At 39.5% G+C, this 14250-nt stretch overlaps 2 protein-coding genes across 2 annotated transcripts; one reads left to right on the top strand and one right to left on the bottom strand.

Annotated features, from left to right (window-relative positions):
- Positions 1 to 655: 655 nt before the first annotated feature.
- kbtbd12 (kelch repeat and BTB (POZ) domain containing 12) lies at positions 656 to 9386 on the top strand. Its single transcript, XM_047347587.1, has 6 exons — positions 656 to 777; positions 3273 to 4430; positions 4511 to 4781; positions 4900 to 5050; positions 8387 to 8584; positions 8671 to 9386. Exons 2-6 carry the CDS (start codon positions 3358 to 3360, stop codon positions 8838 to 8840), a joined length of 1863 nt encoding a protein of 620 aa, XP_047203543.1. The 5' UTR covers positions 656 to 777; positions 3273 to 3357; the 3' UTR covers positions 8841 to 9386.
- Positions 9387 to 9964: 578 nt separating this feature from the next.
- LOC124856770 (interactor of HORMAD1 protein 1) lies at positions 9965 to 14066 on the bottom strand. The gene is made up of 9 exons (XM_047347589.1): positions 13980 to 14066; positions 13731 to 13802; positions 13365 to 13503; positions 12833 to 12895; positions 12430 to 12566; positions 12279 to 12327; positions 12113 to 12197; positions 11062 to 11177; positions 9965 to 10969 (listed from the first exon to the last, which is right to left on the bottom strand). Exons 2-9 carry the CDS (start codon positions 13784 to 13786, stop codon positions 10256 to 10258), a joined length of 1359 nt encoding a protein of 452 aa, XP_047203545.1. The 5' UTR covers positions 13787 to 13802; positions 13980 to 14066; the 3' UTR covers positions 9965 to 10255.
- Between the last annotated feature and the right edge of the window lie 184 nt (positions 14067 to 14250).

The following is a 14250-nucleotide window of genomic DNA, read 5'->3' as shown; positions in this document are numbered from 1 at the left end:
AACGATGTCCTGAAAACAAAAAACTTAGATGACTTTGTGTTTCCATTCTGGCTATTTTTCCACTCATCAGCAAAAATGAAGGCAATGAAATGCAACGAAACATAACCTACATGATTACATCAAGGCTTTATTGAATAATTAACCTTAAAGTGTGTCCAACTCAAAAGTAAATTTTCCCTCTTAAGTCATGAAGGTGGATCTGAAGCTATTTATTGTATACCTATGGACTGGAATGATGAGGGTTAAACTTTATTGTTCAAGCTTTAAAAAAAAATCTGAAACCTGTGAAGAAACATGTTGTACTGAGTTATTGGGAAAGTGCTGTCATGAAATCTGAATCCGAGCTGAGAGCAAAGGTTTCATCTCTTCCAGAACTGCATGCACATGGCAAAGGTGAAGAGACTAGAAGGAGAATTATGGCAAACAGGGAGAGATACTGGGCAAATACGGCAATGTACAAATTAAAACAATTTTTATTAGATTTGTCATCCTGACTGCTTCAAAATATAAATTTTTCTACATAAGTCAAACTCCTCTGACCCACTTACTGCCAGCAACAACGTTGTCTGTCTATTTTTGGGCCCACAGCTCAGAGGGCAGCAGCACCAGAAGGGGTTACATACCTTGGCTATCCATTTTGCTCAGATCTCTCTGAGCCTTCTGACTTGCACATTCGGCAACATCAACAACACGTGTGACCTGAAGAAAAACATGGATATTTACCGGCCTTCATAGACCGAACCGAAATCAGTGAGTCAAGAAAGCCAGATGACGTTGGTAAGATGTTTATTTCACTTTACAAAGTTTACTTTGACTAATTTAGACATTAGATTGATTACAATAAAAAGCGTGATTGTCGATACAACAGATTTGGTTTCTTTTAAGTCTTTCTTTAGCTTTCCATTGATTTTTTAAAAATATATTTTGTCAGGATTTATCCAAATCAAATGTCTTATAAAACCTGATATGTTAATAAGACTGCCAAAACCACTTTGCTCTTAAACTATCTCATGACTGAAAAATTATGTGACTAATTTACTGTATTAGATTTCCAAAACAAAAATCCAGTCACATCCATGCAACTTATTTTTCTTTTTTCTTTTCAACAAAGAAATGTAGATTTTTATAAGGAACAGGGAATTAGACTTTCAAGCAAAACATTATGATGGGAAGAGTAAAACCACTTTAGCGACATTTCTATGAAAAATGTATGGTGGCTTGCAAGACGACTATTTTTTTTAAGATAGGGGGCATTAAGATAAGATAAGATAGACTTGATTGATCTCACAATGGAGAAATCAACTTGTCACAGCAGCTCTTAGTAACACACAAGTAGGGTGCAGATAATTATGAAAAAATGTGCAATCAAAGAAGATCAAGGTAGATGTGCAAAACAAGTAGTAATAATAGCATAAAATAAACTTATTTCAGTAAAAAGTGGAGGTTATTTGTTCTAAAGTGAGAGTGATTGCAGCTCTTTACAAATACAAAGGTTGTTGCACCAGTTATTATACTGGTGTTTAGATTTTATGTTTTTATGTCTAAACATGCAACTGGGACATTCTCTAATTTGCAATGAATACTTAACATAAATTCTACATACTCTATGTCATGATCTCTGGGACTGTTTTGCTTTATTTTGGTATTTAAATTCGGCTCGCTTGTTCCTTTTGTGTTCCATCAGCCAATTCTCCCATTTCTTCAGTTCAACTTCAGTTTCTTTCCTTCCCTCGCAGCTGCACTCCTTTTCTAATCAACCGAGACCTTTATAGAAAAAAATAGTGTTCCATTACTTTTTGTTCCAGTTATTTTTATATAGGATTTTCCTCCTGTTGTTTTGAAAAATCAACTAAACGGGCTAAAAATGAAATCCATTTTGCTAAGTTTAGAGTGGGAATCTAGTATTGAGGCCTCCATTGAGTGAATTGTACTGATGTATTACAGAGAACAATTCATTTTTTGTTTTTTTTAGCATATATTACTTGTAAACAGAATCACCACCATCGGAACCCATTGGCTCCCCTGGTAGATATATAGTATATAAAAAAAACCTCAAATTTCACATAAAAAAATCCAACATTTAACTTTTTACACACATTCAGTAAACAAAAAAATAGTCCCACATTTCACAAGGTTGGAGTAGACCATCCAGAGTCATGTGTCACCACTCAGTTCACCTTAGAGGTTTTCTATAGGACCTATGTCTCAGGATTGAGATGACCACAGAGCCATGGTTGCATGGTCAGCAGTCCTAGATAATCATTTGGTCGGGATCACAATCCCTGCTAAAAGACCCATTTTATATTTTTTATGGAGAAGCCTATAAGATTTTGTTGAAAATCTCCTTTTAATTCAAAAATATTATTTCATGATTTCTAATCAGGTTCTCTGGGTCTTTAAAGGAGAAACAGGCCCACAGCATCACAGACCCTCCATCATACTTAGCAGTGGGCGTAAACTGCCAGACCCAGCTGGCATGTCCTCTTTCACTACTTTGTTGACAAATGTGCCTCTGTGTCATCTCATATTTATAACTCAGGGAAACAAGAAGTCATGGATTTCCTATTTAAATATTCCTTTACAGGATGGATAAACGTGTGGATGATATCTGGTGATCATATTTTTTTTTAAACATGCAGTAAATTAACTGAACTTTTTGCCACTTTTCTAGTCATATCAACCACTTGAAGTGCTTTTACATCAGAGCCACATTCAGAAATGCACAAACATTAATGCACCAGTATGCAATTTGGTAGGTAACTTGGGGTTAAGCATTTTGCCCAAAAACAGGGGAGGAAACTGGAATCAAACCCACAACTTATTGACTGCAAGACAACTATTCTTCACACTGAGCAACAGGTGCTCCAACAACCTCTCTAAAAAAATGTTTTCAAACTTTGTACCAAACATTTCCTTATCTGGTGGATGTTTCTCAAATGTTCAGTTTGAGATTTTGCGGAGGCAATAAAATATGCATTTGTTTTAAGGCTTTTTCCACTTGATGTGGGAGTGTTTGCAAAAAGGGAGAATGGCACTATATTCAGCGATGAAGAGAGAAAAGAATATTTCCATCCTTAAAATTCACTTATGAGGCAGTCATTCGAACTCACAAATAACAAATTTGGATTAAACATGATAAATAATTTATCTTTCGGAGTAATCACTGCAAATGTTTTAGTGTACAATGAGCACCTGTATACATTAAGTGTGCATGATAGAGTTAGTGTACTGAATATATATATTGATCCTCAGTCTCTATTTTTCTCTTTCAGGAACCACCTCGCTACTTGTTTTGGTTGTCTGAAGTTCCCTGTGTTTACTTGTAAATAATCAGTTTCCTGATAGATTTAGAAAAAAATGGATTTTACTGCCAAACATGGGCTGGTGCTGCTCGAACAGCTGCGGAAGATGAGAGAGGTTGAACATCTGACGGACGTGGTGCTAGTCGCTGAGGGCATCAGCTTCCCCTGCCACCGAGTCATTCTGTCCGCCTTCAGCCCATACTTCCGTGTTATGTTCACGTGTGGTTTGCGGGAGTGCAGTAACAGAGAAATATTCCTGCGTGACACGCCTGCAGACAGCCTGGGCCTCCTCCTGAACTACATGTACACCTCAGATCTTCCTCTCACTAATGACAATGTGCAGGGTATATCAATTGCAGCTTTTCTCCTGCAGATGGATGATGTCTTTGCACATTGTCGGCAGCACATGACTGAGAACATGGATGCTTCCAACTGTCTCGGTGTGTATTACTTTGCCCGTGACCTTGGTGCAGAGGAGCTGGCTGATCACGCTCAGCGCTTCCTGAGGCAGCACTTTGTCCAAGTCTGCCAGAGTGAAGAGGTTCTAGAGCTGGAGGCCCATCAGCTTGGAAAGCTCCTGAGTTCTGATGATCTTAATGTAACAAGAGAAGAAACTATCTTAGATGTTGTTCTATACTGGGTCAAACACAACCCCCTGATGGATGGGGAGGTCCGTATTCGGCATCTACCAGAACTTCTGAGGAAAGTCCGTCTGCCGCTGATAAACCCTGACTACTTAAGAGAGGCCATGAAGAGGAACACAGCTTTGCTGGCTGATGCTGAATGTCTGGAGATGCTGAATGAAGCTCTGGAGTCTACAACCATGAATCCTTCAACTGCACCACGCGAACTCAAGCTGAGGTACGGAATGGAAACCACAGATCTTCTGCTTTGTGTTGGTAATGATGGTGGAGGGATCAGGTCAAGGTATGGCAACTACACAGAGCGCAGCTTTTGCTTTGCCCCTTCCACCGGCCGAGCCTACTACTTCACCTCCCCTCGCTATGGAGATGCTCTGGGGTATGTGTGTGCTGGAGTTGTAACTGAAAGAAATGACATTATTGTAGCAGGAGAAGCCAGTGCACGCAGAATGGCCCGACAGAAAGATATGACCGTTGAAATCTACCGGTAAGAATAAGGTGACACTGTTTCCAGCAGAATGCTTGTTTGTCCTGTGAAAACTCATTGCGCTCTGACTGGGTTTACAGGTATAAAGTGGAAGCTCAGGGAAGCTGGGAACATCTAACATCAGCAGAGTACCGGGACTCCTATGCCCTAGGATCTCTGGGAGACACGCTGTACCTCTTGGGGGGGCAGATGAAGCTGAAGAACCAGTTACTCATAACAAATTGTGTGGAGCGGTGGTCTCTGCAGGGAGGGCCCTGGCGGAGTGCAGCACCACTGCCTTTGCCTTTGGCCTATCACAGTGTTGTCAGAATGAAAGACTGCCTTTATGTGTTGGCTGGCCGCACCCCACAGGTATTAACACCTTTCTCTTGTTATGTGAAACTTAGAGCATGAGACTTTTGTTGGCAGCTTGTTATTGAGTCTGCACCTGCTTTGTTATGTCACTCTCCGCTCCACTTCAACCTTCTAGTCATACCGCATGGATGATGAGCCGGACCGTCTTAGTAACCGCCTCCTGGAGTACCATCCAAACACAAACAAATGGACAGAGCTTGCTCCAATGAAGTACTCCAAGTACCGCTGCAGCGCTTTAGTGCTGAATGGGGAAATCTTTGTTATAGGTAGGTATGTTTTGGACTGGTTAAACTGGTTAAAACATGGAACGATTACGTTGCATATTTCCCTTCACTGTTAGTCTTATTACATGCATGTAGTTCCTTGCAAACATATTCACACCCCTTTACATTTTGCTGCTTTAGAACTACAAACGTCAATGCATTTTATTGCTGTTTATGTGATAGACAAATACAAAGTAGTGCATAATTGTAAAGCAGAAGGAAAATGATACATGGTTTTCAAAACCTGTTTTTAAAAAACAAATCTCCGAAGTGTAGAGTACATGTTTTCAGTGCTTTGTAGAACCACTATACATCTTTTGGGATACATCTTTACCAGCTTTGCCCTGACTTCTAGAGACTGAAATGTTGCCTGTTCTTTGAAAAAAGCAAAGTAAGTCAGATTGGATGGAGTCTATGAACATGTCCGGCCACAGAAATTGGATTTAGGTTTGGTCTTTGACTGGGCCACTCTAACACATAATTTTGCATAGATCTAAAACACTCCATTTTGGCTGTGGCTTTTGGTTGAGGCCTCATTCCAATGCTGGAAGGTGAACCGTCAATCCCCCAGTCTAAATTTTTTTGCATCCTCTACCAGGTTGTCTTCTAGGGTTGTCTTGTTATTACCTGTATCCATTTCCACCTACATGGCTTTTGGCAAATGTTAAATAGGATGCTTTATTGCCTTCTTTTCCCCTCGTCTTTCTTCTTGCGAGTCTTATATAAAGGCCAGATTTGTAGAGTGTAGAGTGATCTCTGGAGGTCCCCCAGAGTTACCAGGGGCCTCCTGGCTGTTCCTGCTCTTCCTGCTGACCTGTCAGTTCAGGCTGATGGCCATGTCTTGGTAAGTTTACAGTTGTCCCTTACTCCGGCCATCTTAGAATGATGGATTGAACAGTGCTTTTTAACATGGTCAAAGCTTCTGATAATGTTTGTTATGTTTCCCAAGGAAGTCTAGCGGTACAGAGGGAGGGGGCAACAATACTTGTGCAGGAATGAAGAGTCCACAGCAAGAAAAGTTGCATAAATGAACTGTTATTTGCAAATGAAGTAACTTCGGTGCAAAAAGTAAGAAAGCCTGGAAGGAAACAGGGCTGGTGTGGGGTTGGGAGTTAATTCATAAACCACGCTCTTAAGGGGATCAACAAAAAACACTTGACCTTCATTTCCACTTCCAGAACCATGCCACCCAGTCACAAACCAGACCAGAAACACCAAAACCAGATTTACAGCAATAGAACCCAGAGCAGCTGGATTTATACTGAGATTAAATTACACATTGGTGAACTCTATTTACTAGTTAAGTAGTGTCTGAAGGCAATTAATTACACTGGTCTGGATGAATAAAAACCTGCATGTTTTCTTGTTTGTATTTGCAAACTCTTTCTCTTTAACTTTCTTTCTACGTGGCTTGTGATGCTTGGTATTGGTCTATCATACAGGTCCTTCTCAAAATATTAGCATATTGTGATAAAGTTCATTATTTTCCATAATGTCATGATGAAAATTTAACATTCATATATTTTAGATTCATTGCACACTAACTGAAATATTTCAGGTCTTTTATTGTCTTAATACGGATGATTTTGGCATACAGCTCATGAAAACCCAAAATTCCTATCTCACAAAATTAGCATATCATTAAAAGGGTCTCTAAACGAGCTATGAACCTAATCATCTGAATCAACGAGTTAACTCTAAACACCTGCAAAAGATTCCTGAGGCCTTTAAAACTCCCAGCCTGGTTCATCATTCAAAACCCCAATCATGGGTAAGACTGCCGACCTGACTGCTGTCCAGAAGGCCACTATTGACACCCTCAAGCAAGAGGGTAAGACACAGAAAGAAATTTCTGAACAAATAGGCTGTTCCCAGAGTGCTGTATCAAGGCACCTCAGTGGGAAGTCTGTGGGAAGGAAAAAGTGTGGCAGAAAACGCTGCACAACGAGAAGAGGTGACCGGACCCTGAGGAAGATTGTGGAGAAGGACCGATTCCAGACCTTGGGGGACCTGCGGAAGCAGTGGACTGAGTCTGGAGTAGAAACATCCAGAGCCACCGTGCACAGGCGTGTGCAGGAAATGGGCTACAGGTGCCGCATTCCCCAGACCTGGGCTACAGAGAAGCAGCACTGGACTGTTGCTCAGTGGTCCAAAGTACTTTTTTCGGATGAAAGCAAATTCTGCATGTCATTCGGAAATCAAGGTGCCAGAGTCTGGAGGAAGACTGGGGAGAAGGAAATGCCAAAATGCCAGAAGTCCAGTGTCAAGTACCCACAGTCAGTGATGGTCTGGGGTGCCGTGTCAGCTGCTGGTGTTGGTCCACTGTGTTTTATCAAGGGCAGGGTCAATGCAGCTAGCTATCAGGAGATTTTGGAGCACTTCATGCTTCCATCTGCTGAAAAGCTTTATGGAGATGAAGATTTCATTTTTCAGCACGACCTGGCACCTGCTCACAGTGCCAAAACCACTGGTAAATGGTTTACTGACCATGGTATCACTGTGCTCAATTGGCCTGCCAACTCTCCTGACCTGAACCCCATAGAGAATCTGTGGGATATTGTGAAGAGAACGTTGAGAGAGTCAAGACCCAACACTCTGGATGAGCTAAAGGCCGCTATCGAAGCATCCTGGGCCTCCATAAGACCCCAGCAGTGCCACAGGCTGATTGCCTCCATGCCACGCCGCATTGAAGCAGTCATTTCTGCAAAAGGATTCCCGACCAAGTATTGAGTGCATAACTGTACATGATTATTTGAAGGTTGACGTTTTTTGTATTAAAAACACTTTTCTTTTATTGGTCGGATGAAATATGCTAATTTTGTGAGATAGGAATGTTGGGTTTTCATGAGCTGTATGCCAAAATCATCCGTATTAAGACAATAAAAGACCTGAAATATTTCAGTTAGTGTGCAATGAATCTAAAATATATGAATGTTAAATTTTTATTATTACATTATGGAAAATAATTAACTTTATCACAATATGCTAATATTTTGAGAAGGACCTGTATATAATTCTAATAAAATACATCAAGGTTTGTGGTCTTAATGTGGCAAGATTCTTTTGCAAGGCCCTGTGTTTTTATATAAAAAGGCATTCCTCTTTTTATATTTTACTTCAAAGCTGCCATAATTAATAGTTCTGTTTAAAAGGGATTTCAGGCAAAATCCTTTCAAGTTATCTGATAGTTTCTCAAAGTTTTGGTTAGCGCATAGATCTGCCCTGAGTCATTCAGGCACAGAAAGGCTCCACACTGACAAACTAGCAAAGAACCAAGCAAGTCCCTAATATTGCTATCATCAGTAGTGGTTTGGTTATTGGTGCTTGCGTGTTTTGCAGGAGGAATAGGATGTGAGGGCATGGACCGTGGACAGTCACGCCATTGTCTGAATGCTGTAGAGATCTACAACCCAGATGGCGATTACTGGAGGGATGGACCTCCTCTCCCATGTCCCCAGCTCTCACTGCGTACTAATGCCTCTAATGCAGGGGTTGTGGGAGGAAAGATTTATGTGTGCGGATATTACAAAGGAGCAGGTACAGGCATAACATTTACGCTGACATTTGGAAATTTGTTTCAAGATGCGACTAAATTTCTTTGTCTTTCATCTCCCCCGTCTCAGATCGTCATGATGACATAACAAAGGACATACTGGAGTTGGATCCATGGGAGAACCGGTGGACAGTGGTGACCCGGCGTGCACTGATGCATGACAACTATGATGTCTGCTTGGTGGCAAGTCTCAACCCGAGGGGACTCATGTCTCCACCGTCCGACTTAATCAAACTGTGATCCACAGCTGTCAGTCAGACCCGAGTTTGAGTGGGGGAAATTAAAGCCCTTATTTTTGGGTCAAAGGCATTCATTTTTTCAGACAGAAAACGTCTCAACACGCTGTGTGGAATAGATTATGTGCTTAATGGCTTGAATGTACTTTGGTAGGCAGAAATGTCATTTGTAAATATTGTTTAATGTGTGTGTTGCACATGCAGAGAGGATTTACTGAATCTTACAGCTGCACAGTCAATATTCAGACCAGCTTGTTTTTTAGAAATATAAAAAAGTGATTCCCTTTACATGTATCATGATTAATAACGACATGCATTTCTTTGATACAACATATGAGACGAACTTGGATTCGGACTTCCCGAGAAAAGACCCTTAAGTTTTTGATGACTACAAGTACAATGTGGCAACCCATATGCAGAAAGCACCTGCTGATAGTTTAGAAATTAAACATTTTACATTATAGTCTTTGAGCTGTTTATTTCTGGTATGCTTGCTGAAGCTGAATAAAAATGTAATTGTTTTTGGAAATAAATATGCAGTTTATTTGGAGGATGGTTGCTGTAGCTTGATTATGCAAAGTCATAAATTTTTCTAACTTCATTGTTACATGCAAGTATCTGCTGTTTTCAGGGCTCCTGCAAATTCTCACCTTCCTGTTCTAGCCTTTTTTATAACTTACTATGTTTTTCTTTTAGTTAAATATGTAGTTTTGGCAGATATTTCTCCACTAGCCTACGTTTAAGTATGAAACCTCCCAAAAGCCCAAGTAGAGGATGGATTGGAGGATGTGGAGCAGATATGGACAGATGTAGGGTGGATTATGGGGACAAATAATAGACAAAGTGATCTGTTGATAAATTGACAGACATATCACTAGAAATAAGATGAATATATGGATGGATAGATGGACAAAGTGAAGTACTCTTACTAATATGGACTTACATATATTTATAACTTTTAGTAAAGAGTTCTAGCACAGAAACCAAACACTAAAACATGTTAATTTATTATAACATTAAAGTAGATGATAGACATGTACTCTAAATTCAAACGTTGGTCACAAAATGATTTGGGCCTTATCAGCGAGAATCAAATGACACAAAGAACTCTGATTTGTTAATTATCTGTTCATTTTCACTCAAACTGGAACTATATTTGAAATAGATTATACAGAAATGTAAAACTTAACAATATTTTATTGTAAGCAGAAAAAAACATAACCATTTAAATTAGTGTGTGAAATATTTTGAGGGTCATTCTGAAATTTCACAGTTCTTATATTAAGATATATACTCTTAAGTTATCCTTCTTTTCAGAAAAAAATCTACTCAAAGTAATAATGAATATTGTTTTAAATGAACAGATTTGACTACTATTCAGCAATGAGAACAAGAGTGCTTAGAGCTTTAACTTTTTGTCTAAAAGTCTAACTCAGATTCGAACAACTGCCAGAAGTCTACATGTTTTACTGGGGTCCCCATCTTTGAATCAGCTGACAGTCTCTCCAGGATGGGTTCAATGGCAGCGAGGCATTCGGAGTTGTTGCTGTCCTGGGACCAGCAGCTCAGCGGGGTGATGAAACATCCTGCGGCCATGTCGGCTCTACTTCCTCTCTTCGCTGGTGTCGGACTGCCTGAGCTAAGACTCTGTTCGGCCAGGGTGTTCTGATCACAGCGCTCGTGAAGGGGTCCTGATATTATCTGTGGCTTCTTACAAGGATTCATAGGTTCATTGTTTTCATCTGGGACCGACTGCTTACTCCTCTGGGAGAGCACGAGCGGCCGCTTTTTGCGCCTCAGGCCCTTCAGTTTGAGTTTTCTTCTTCCAAAGACACGCCTGTAAACCTGAATGGGACTAAGGTTGTTCGGTGCACTTGAAAGCTGTGTGCCCTCAGGTTGGCTGTTCTGCAGAATGTGGTGCACAGACTGTTCAGGCTCCGGAGATGTTTGAACGGCACTGTCTATTGCCCCTTTAGGACTGGGTTTATTTGAAGGATTGGGGACAAGAGAGGTGAGCAGCTTCAGGGCCTCTTCCAGCATTTTTTGTTCTCTTTCCTGCTCCTCTCTGAGACACTCCAGACTATTCTTTAAGCTTTTCAGTTGTGTTTCCAGCTCTGCTGTGGTTTCCCCATTCTAAAAAAAAAAAACATTTATGCTCATTATGGATCAAACAATGATCCGTTTCTACCTCTGTCAAAAAATACATTATATGATAAATCACAGACCTTTTGCAGTTTTTCCTCCAGCTCTGTCATTACTTCCTTCTGAGAGCTTAATTTGTCTACCAAACTCTCACACATCTGGGAAATGTCCCTCTGTAGGCTCTCCAAACTGTTTTTCACTAGGGTAATAGATAGTGAAAAGACAGACAACGTCACTAACACTGAAGTCAGTTCATTTCAAAATGAATGTAAGCTTGTACATATCAGTGACACAGTTTAAACCACCCCTAATTTATTTGTACTTCCAAGGAGTTAGACATTTTTTGTAATAATAAAGATCTTGGTCTTGCTCTATAGGTATCAGTGCTGTATGAAGGCCTCTCTGAGGGGAACAATGAGCAAGTGTCAAATTAAAAAGAAACATCTACAAAAACTGATCAGTATCTTTAAGTCCAGCAAAGACCTGCCTCAGGAAAGATGCATCATCCTTCAGCTGATCATCTGTTGCATGCCAAGATTTCAGCTAATAGTTCTTTGGGAATCAGTCATGACTCTTAAAATAATATTTTCTGTCTGTCAAACTGTGTTATGTACAATACAAGCTTCCATCACATTTTTATGTAAAAACTGTATACTTTCCCAGACTTAAACTCTAAAAGGTGTCCAATTATTTTAGTAAAACTCAGGCATGAATACAAATCTCCTCTGATGCAAAATGTACAGAAATAAGGGATAACTTGGGAGTTTTGTATGTGTGAATTGTAATAATTGGGCAAACAGCACCCTCCACTGGAAAACACAAATGTTTGCACCTTGTTTTTTTATTCTTCCATTTTTACTCCACGTTTTTTTTTTTTTTATTCTTATCAAAGTAGCGACACTGAGTGAGACACAGGATGTACCCCAGCTAGGTTAGCAGCCAGTCACCAAGAAGCATACCAACTTGATGCTTAAGTCAACACAAAACTTAAAACAGTCTAACAGGCATCATTAAAGACTGTGGATGGAGTCTGGGGTGCAGCCATGAGAAGGTCGCCCGACCTCTGTCTTTGTTCCATCTCATAAATCCAGACCAGAAAATGCAGAAAAGGAAAGAAACGTGCATAAAACTTACATGATGATGCAAAACTGTCAAATTTCTCAAAGATTGTTTGGCACACAGCTGTATTTTTCTCAGTGCCAGCCACCAGTTGTTCAATCTGAAAAAATGTGCATGTTTTAAACCGTTGGGGGACAGAAGCAATATGATGGACCCAGAATGGCTGTCCAGGTGCACTTACATTGATGAGAGTTTCTTTAATATGTTGGGATTCTTTAACAAATTGATCCCTGTTAAAAGAAAATAGGAAAGATTGATAATAAACAAACAAGTAATTGGGTAGAATATTTGTAATCAACAGACTGAATCAACTTTATGGTTCCAAGATTCACCTGTCATGTTTTTCTTTTGCTTTTTTCTTGTCCTCTTCAAACTTGTCAAGCAAGCTTGAGGTTCTTGTTTTGTCCTTCAGGTCTCCAAACAGGAGAGGTTTAGAGGTGTATCTTTTTAAAATTGTTGGGTCACTTCCCTTAAAATGGCAATAAAAAAACAACAGTTTATCTCATGTATGACTTTCATCTCAAACCCCAGATTTTCCTTTAAATGGCAATAATTTTCAAAATTAAATAAACAGTCGAAGAATTAAGACTGCTGAAGTTATCAAGCTTTTTGGGGGCAAAAATGAGAAGGGCCTGTAAGTTATTTTTGGTCAGCAGGGGGTTTTGTCAAGCAACTTTCCTATGGATCCCATTTTTGCCCAGTGTCTTTTTTTATTGTTAAATGATGAACACTGACCTTTACTACGCTTCGTAAGGCAAGCAGTGCTTCAGATGTTGTTCTGGGTTCTTTTGTGACCTCCTGGAAAAGTCGTCGATCGACTCTTTGAGTAACTTTGATAGGTCAGGAAAGGATTACTGCTGTTCCATCTTTTCTCCAGTTGTGAATGCTGGGTTACATTTCAACCCCAAAGACCTTAAAAACAGCTTTGTAACATTTTTCCATGCTGACCGATGTCAGTTATTTTGTTTCTCATCTGTTCTTGAATGTCTTTGTTATTTCAAAATGTACTTTTAAGCTGGCAAACCTATTTTTTTTTTTACTTTTGTTGGTCTACTGTATATATAATATTCTAATACTAAATGTCATGTTTTAATGAGCTGTAAGTGGAAAATCATCATGTTTAACAGAAATAAAGGCTTTAAAACATTATTCTGTGTGTAATTAACCCATTTAATGTGTTTCACTTCATAAATTAAGTTGAAATAAATCAACTTTTAAAATATTGTTCTAACTTATGAAATATTTTCATACTGGAAAGGACACTCACCTCCTGTGAACTTTGTTGGGAGTTTCTGGATGAAATACTCATATCCTGAGACATACCCTGGGAATGTTCATGCCACAACTGTGACCCAAAGAAAAGCTGGGAATCTGTCAAACTCGAGTATCCATTGGTGGCCACATTTCTGCCCATTTGTTAGCAGCCGTCATGTAGTTCGTTGAGGGGAAATAAACAACCACAGATTAACTACGAAGCTGAGAAGTTTGGAAATAAAAAAAACAAAACAAAATGTTACTGTATAAATTTAACGCAAAATAGCAGCTTATGTATCCACATTGGTTGACAGGAAAAAAATAAGAATAAATAGAAAATAAATCTTCTAAACATAGAATAAACGAAATAATGGCTAACCCCCTGGTTCCAGCTGGTATGTTCAACATTTCCTTTATGTTCCTCACATAACTCATTGTGTTTGGTTTCCTGCTGGAAAGGACAACAGTTAGCTGTAGTTTGTAGATGCTAGCTTGCTATGCTATTTCAGTCAAGCAGAGAAGGCTTAGTTTAAAAATGTTACAACAGAGTTTTCCACATATATGTAAAGTCTAAAATCTAAACTGTAGATGACATAAATAACGCTAATATGTATTTGAATCAACTCACAGGTCCCTGGGTCTTTGAGAAAATATTTTAGCTATCAGCTGCTTAAATTTCCCGCTGTTTAAACTTTCAGTACGAGCTGAGGATGCGTTTACGGACCGTCGAAAAAGAGCCGACGTACGACGTGAGACGACCTTACGGTCATTAAAACAAATGAAACAAAGGACCGTTTGGTAGGGCTGTTTTTTCTCTGAACTTACTAACCATGTCTCTATTTATTCTTTTGGAATAGTAACTCTTATTTAAAACAAGACATACATAATTTTAGGTTAGA

Source organism: Girardinichthys multiradiatus, chromosome 20, assembly GCF_021462225.1.
Source record: "Girardinichthys multiradiatus isolate DD_20200921_A chromosome 20, DD_fGirMul_XY1, whole genome shotgun sequence".
Taxonomy (NCBI): domain Eukaryota; kingdom Metazoa; phylum Chordata; class Actinopteri; order Cyprinodontiformes; family Goodeidae; genus Girardinichthys; species Girardinichthys multiradiatus.
The sequence above is the reverse complement of the archived record's forward strand: the minus strand, read 5'-3'. Positions and strand labels throughout refer to the sequence as shown.